This window comes from Nannospalax galili, unplaced genomic scaffold (assembly GCF_000622305.1).
Source record: "Nannospalax galili isolate Female #2095 unplaced genomic scaffold, S.galili_v1.0 scaffold44, whole genome shotgun sequence".
Lineage (NCBI taxonomy): Eukaryota > Metazoa > Chordata > Mammalia > Rodentia > Spalacidae > Nannospalax > Nannospalax galili.
Window position 1 is genome coordinate 6,420,849 of NW_008355789.1, and position 6,946 is coordinate 6,427,794.

The 6,946-nt window shown below is 42.0% G+C and overlaps 1 protein-coding gene across 1 annotated transcript in view; it reads left to right on the forward strand.

The window, feature by feature from the left end:
• The window catches only part of Spon1 (spondin 1), a 332,365-nt gene that overhangs the window by 93,524 nt on the left and 231,895 nt on the right, over positions 1–6,946 (forward strand). Inside the window, exon 3 of the mRNA XM_008853516.3 lies at positions 1,113–1,246. Coding sequence (XP_008851738.1) covers positions 1,113–1,246 — 134 coding nt within the window. The remainder of the gene's footprint in view (positions 1–1,112; positions 1,247–6,946) is intronic.

Sequence of the window (6,946 nt, forward strand, 5' to 3'; positions counted from 1 at the left end):
GGAATATCCAAAAGAAAATTTTGTGACAAATTAAAAAACATGGAACGCATTAATTTTGATATCTGATATACTAAGTGGCCTAAAATAGGTAATGAGAGGAAGAAATCTTTTGGTTTTGTATCATAAGGCTATGCTGCTTTAAAATTCCGATATTCCTAAATTCATATAATATCTGTTTCCAAAAAAAAAAAAAAAGAAAAAGGGAAAAGAAAATATTTTTAAAAACATTTGGAGGTAGGGGGACAACACAAAACATGGAACACATTAATTTTGATATCTGATATACTAAGTGGCCTAAAATAGGTAATGAGAGGAAGAAATCTTTTGGTTTTGTATCATAAGGCTATGCTGCTTTAAAATTCCGATATTCCTAAATTCATATAATATCTGTTTCCAAAAAAAAAAAAGAATAAAGGCAAAGATAATATTTTTAAAAACATTTGGAGGTAGGTGGCCTACACAAAAGATTATGTATTTTGATTCTACTAAAGAATTAGGCAAGCAGGCAGGAGGGCTGGCTGACACAGTCTGGGTATGGAAATGGCTACCATCTTGTTTGTGTGTTTATGGTGTCTTATGAAATCAGATGATTAATTTGAGAGGATGCCAATGATAATGCCTATTAGAAATGTCACAATAAAAGTGGCTTGAAGCTGGTTGACTTTCTATATGTTGCTATAGTTCCTCCGGGAGGGTATTTTAACATGTCAGTTAAGTAACGCTGCAGCTGGGTAAGGAAGGCAGGTCACATAGTGTTTGCTCTAGGGTGGCCCTCCTCCATCCGCACCTCCCCGGAAGTGGCACGCACACACAAGCGGCTGTGGAGCAGTGAGCAAGAGCGTTACCTCCTGGTCAGTCCCTCAAGGTGCTGGCGCAAGATGTGGTCCCAGTGAGCACAGATGTGCCAGTCCTGTCCTTCTGTTGTGCTAATTCAACAGCCATTGACAGGACTTCTCTGCCAGGCACTATCCTGGGACCTGGGGATCAAATCATTGCTGATGCAAAATGACAGGTTTAGAAATAAAATTTTAAATGTGTCCATTTGGCGACCTCAAGAATCCTCTGGAAGGGATGCTGCATTCTAATGTTTATTTTCCTTTGGTTTTCCACAGATTATAGATGAAGAAGAAACACAGTTTATGAGTAACTGCCCTGTTGCGGTCACTGAAAGCACCCCTCGGAGGAGGACTCGGATCCAGGTGTTTTGGATAGCGCCACCAGCGGGGACAGGCTGTGTGACTCTGAAGTAAGTAAGCCTGGACTCCTAACCCACTTCCGTGCAGTTATCAACTTCCTGTGTGCCTGCAGGAAGAGGTGTGGCTTGTGGGGCATCTGTCTTCTGTTGTCTCCATTCTAAAGTGGCCTGTCCATCCCTGGTGTTGACCCACTTGAAGAATCACTTGACTCTGTTTTCATCCAATGGGATGATTCTTCTGGCCAGTCTCATATTAATAGAGATAATGATCTTAAGGCTGATTAAGAAAAAATTTACCCAACCAGGTGAAGATAGGTCTGATTGGTCTGAGGGAGACAGCTTTTCTTGGAATCTCCAATAACTAGAATCCTTAAACTGTTCTTTGGCTAACCTGATGCCCACGTGTCACCTCCACCTGCCCTCACCCCTCCACTCCCCAGGCCCCGCCGTACAAGCCTGTCTTCTTCCTTAGTTAGTATGAATGCTTGCCTACTAGCACTGGGCCTAAGATTAGATCCCCAGTACCACATGACCGTTGTGGTAGTGCACACCTGTAATCCCAGAACTCAGGAGGTAGAGGCAAGATGATCAGAAGTTCAAGGCTATCTTTGGCTACATAACAAGTTTGAGGCCAGCCTGAGCTACATAAGACCAAGTCTCAAAACAAAACAAAATAAAGGTGCTCTTGGCTACCTCTGCCCATGCAGCCTCTTGATCACCTTACCAGTGAATTACAAAAGGAAAGAACTTTGACCAGCCAGAATCATTTTCTTCTCAAGGCAATATTGCCTCAAACCTGTGTCTCTAAACTTATGGACCACAAAATGTTTTTAGAGATGTCAGCAGATGGGGAGGAAAACAATTTTGTGGTCAAGTAAGTTTATCAAATGTTGCATACGGAGCCCTGTCTTGCAGACTGATAACAAGTATCAGCATGGTTGAAGACTTCGCCAAATCCTACCAGAAAAATCTGTTCAACTTCAGTTTACCAGCATATTCCAAACCTACTTGATTGGAAAGCTCCTTTTTAATTTTATGTGTATGAGTGCATTGCCTGTATGTATGTGAATGCACCTGTGTTGTGCAATGTCACGGAGGTCAGAAGAGGGTGTTGGGTTCTCCTGGAACTGGAGTTAACGACAGTTTGTAGCTGCCATGTGGGTGCCGGGAATCAAACCTAGGTCTTCCGCAAGAGCAGTCATTTCTTAACTGTAGATTCTCTCCTCTCTCTCTCTCTCTCTCTCTCTCTCTCTCTCTCTCTCTCTTGAAATTTCATCTGCCAAAGCTGCCCGCCCCCCCCTTTTTATTTGGTCTTTTGAGACAGGGTCTCGCTAAAGCCCACTATGTAGACCAGGCTGGCCTTGAACTCTCAGAGATCTGCCTTCCTCTGCCTCCTAAGTGCTGGGATTAAAGGCATGCACCACTATGCCCAGCAACAGGAAAGTTCCTTTTTAAAAATTTTTTTGTTGTTTTTTTATTTTAATTATGGTACCATCAATTTGAAATATATTTAAAGGCCCATTTGGATTGATTCTGAGAATTTTAGGATTTCAAACAGACAAATGGTCATCTGTAGATGGCAGGGCTCCAGTCCTAGCATTATATATGTGTGTGGGGGGTATTTGGCCAGGCATGATAATACATGTCTGTCTGCAATTAGCACTTGGGAGAAGGATCCGAAGTTCAAGGTCATCGTCCACCTTTAAATACTGTCCATGTGTACACATGCAGATGGAAGGTGGGACTGTGCAGTAAACTGAGACTTTAACTGTAGTGCTTGGCAGAGATGCCGTCTACGTGCCAGTTCAGGGTTCAATCTGTTTTCATATGAATATATATATACTAAAAATTTCAGCCTGTACAACAGCCTTTCTCTGATTGAGCCTCTTCAGATACCCTTGTGCTGTGCAGTAGTGGCTCTGTGTGTAAACACCATGCACTGAGGATACACAGAAATATGACGTGTACAGAATAATGCCTCATACCAATCAGATGTTCATTTGTTATTGTGGTTCTTAACAACCCTTTATCGCTTAGCGTTATAAACTCCACTTAAAACTGAAAAAATAAAGAAGTTCAAGGTCAGTCTCAGCTACATAGAGAGTTCCAGTTTATACCCTGGGCTACATGAGACATGAGACCCTATCTTAAAAATACAAAAAGGAAACAAACAATCAAACAAGCAACTGGGGCTGGAGAGATGGCTCAGCCATTAAGAGCACTGGCTGCTCTTGCAGAAGGCCAGGGTTCAAATCCCAGCACCCACATGGCAGCTAACAACTGTTCGTAACTCCAGTTCCAGGGGATCCAACTCCTTCTTCTGTCCTCTATGGCTATTTAAAGACACGGGTACACTTGCATACATGCAGGCAATACACTCTTATACATAAAATAATTTTTAAAAATTTAAAGACATAATATTTTCATGGAGGTGAGGGCTTTGACTTTCCCAGCCATCTTCTTGTCCTGGATGCCCGGAGGACTCATTTCTGTATTTGTTTAATTTCTCATGTCAGCAGACCCATAACTGTGGTTGACTCAGCTTGCTTCTAAGGAGATGCTGATAACAGAGCCTCTCATGTAGGCATTCCAGTTCCTACAGTGCTTGGACGTCAGCTGTGCCTGGCTGATGGAAGCAAAGCCCCACCCAGTCTATGCAAGCACCTGTGCTTTGTCCAGACTTATCCTCATCTGTCTGGCCTCCCTTGGCTACCATCTGTCTGGATGCCATTTGCTTCTTTCTTAGATGAACGCGAAACTAAGCATCCTTTCTCCAGTTCCTTGAAAATGTGTCAATGCTTCTTGACATTTACTTACACTGATGATCTAAAACCTTAAACTGTAGAATTTTTAATGAAATCATTGTCTGTGAATCACAACATTAAGCAGGTACTGGTTGAAATGTGGGCTTTGGGGAAATAAACAGAACAGAGGCAGTGTGTTCGGAGCTGCACAGGGAAGTCGGCTGCTGGCACTGGCTTTTAGTAGGGAATGCAAGGCCAGGAGGAGGAGGGGGAAAGCCTTCTGGTGAAGAAAGTCTAGGGCTGCTGTGATGGGAGGTGGTTTTGCTATGGGGAAGGTGGTAACAGGCTCACCGAAAGGGAAGCATCTCATGTGGTTAATGTGGAGGGCACATTTCTCTGGTTGGTCCTAAATGTAAAGTAGGGGAGGTGGTGGGAGGTGGAGACTTGACAGTCACTGAGAGATCCCAGAGGTTGTGGGCTGATTACTGTAAAGGCTGGAGGGGGGAGGGAGTGGTGGTCAGAGTGCTGCCGCTCCTGTCACACGTGACCTGGAGTTATCTTTGTGTACATCCAGTCTCTCAGTCTGGACACTGAGTTCCAGGACTTTCTAGTACCCAGGTCCCTAACCCATGGTAACTGGATCAGTCTACATAGCCTGGGACCCCAGAGAAGATCCTTTGAAAATACCAGCCCTACATAACAAGTCTCTCGAAGCCCTTATCCATCTGGCCCTCATCTTTGGTTTTATTGTTTTCAGAAGCCAGCAATATCTGATCTTCCTAGTGGAATCCAGAAAGGAATCCCTTGCTTACCCACTAACAGCGTATGTGAACATATGTGTTTCCATTAACAATGAACATGTGTGGCTTGTTCATTCACTTCTTCAGTAAATGCACCTGAGCTCCCATTTGCCCCTCATTTGGGATATCCAGGCATAGGAGGTTCACAGCCCTGCGCTATCTCAGCTCAAATGGGGAAGAATGATCAACCAATGTTTTCTATGTGCTGGGAACTCAGCTGCACATCTAGCAACCTGGCAGACCTTGGCTAATTTGATCTCCACAGCAAACTACCCATATTTCACACAGAGACAGGACCAGGGAGCAGAGCCCTCCAGAGTCCTTGCACCTCCCTTTATTTTTTTTCTGAAGGAATTATGTATAAACCATAGTTCTTTGTTTAAAAAATTAAAATTTTATAAGCGAGATGTAAATACAGTCACACCATAAAAAGTTTCAAGCAAGACAAAAAGGAGATCTAGAAAAAAATATAGGATACAGGAAAAGTGAAAAATTCCTGACTTTCCCCAATATATCTCAGCATTTCCTACATGAAGGCAGCAATACATATCAATTCTGTGGGTGTGCTTTAACTTTTATATGTGCATTTATATTCCTAAAGGTACAAGTTCAGCTTCATTTCTGTGAAATTTTAGGTACAAATGGTATTGGGGTATGTATGCATAATGTCCTGAACTTGACTGGGTTTTCACCAAGCTGAACATTAGAGGTACATCCATATCAGAATAATGTGTGTGTATTTGTTTTTAAATTATTGCATATAATCTGTTGTATGAATATGCTAATTGCTCACCAGTCAGTGCCCATTTAGATTCTTTTTTGTTTTTTCTGTTATAAACAATGTTATGGTGGACATCCAGGTACACAACTTTTTGAGCCAATATGTAAGCTTTTATCCATAGTAGATGACAGAGCATGGAGTGATCAGGGGCACACGCTTATGATTTAACAGACACCATAGACCATCTTCCAGAATCTTAAAATACTCTCCCTGTCTGTGGGTAAAAGAGCCGGTGTCCTTACCTGCTCAACAGCCCTTGGTGTTATCAATCTTTAAAATAATATCATCTGAGAGTTAAAATAATAACACATGGGGCTGGAGAGATGGCTCAGAGGTTAAGAGCACCAGCTGCTCTTGCTAAAGACCCAGGTTCAGTTCCCAGCAGCCACATGGCACTTAACAGCTGTTCATAACTCCAGTTCCAGGGGCTCCAAGGCCCTCTTCTGACTTCCATGGGCATTGTGTATACGTGGTGCACTTACATGCAGGCAGAACACAAATAATCCATAAACTAAAAAAATTAAATATCACATGTTAATTAACTTATTACTATCATAATAGGAATATTTTTTTATTTTGTGTGTGAGTGTATTGCCTATATGCATGTAAGTGTACCCGTGTCATGCAATGCCTGTGGAGGTCAAAAGGGGTGTCAGATCCCCTAGAACTGGTGTTATGGATGGTTGTTAGCTGACAGGTAAGTGCTGGGAATCAAACCCAGGTCCTTGGCAAGAACAGCCAGTTCTTTTAACAGCTGAACATACTCTCCAGCCCTATAGTAGGAATTTTTTTTTTAGGTTGTTATTTTTTTATCTTTTATTTTATTTTTTTTTAACTTTTACAAAAAAATTTATTGAGAATTCCATGCATGCATATAAGGTGTTTTGATCAAATCCATTCCCACTCCCTCCCCTCCAGCTCCTCCCATATCTCCCCATCACTTTTTTCTTTTTCTTTTCTTTTTTTTTCTTCTTTCATTTATTTATTTTTATGGGGCTTTTGGCTACTCTAACACTCCAAATCTTTTAAGGATTAGATACAAGCTCCAAAATACTTTTGACATTCTTAGCCTTTGGAACAGAGTATGTTACTAAGAGGTCCAAGAACATTTTGACTTTTAGCCAAGAAACTGACTACTTTACTTTAGGGTCTTTTTACCCTAACTGCCTAGCCAATTCCTACCTCCTATTATTATCACACCATCCTCTGAAGGGGTTACCCAAATTGCCATTAGGGAATAGGGATGCAGACCACTCTGGCTTCTTCCATGCTGAACAGACACAGGGTGAGGCAACTGGAGTACCCCGTCAGTGGGTCTATCTAAAAGACTCCCAAATTGCATAACTCTTATCTCTAAGGGGAAAAGAAAAATCCCTGAATTGTGAATAGGAGATGTGAAGGAGAAGTAAAGACAAGAGTAATTAGC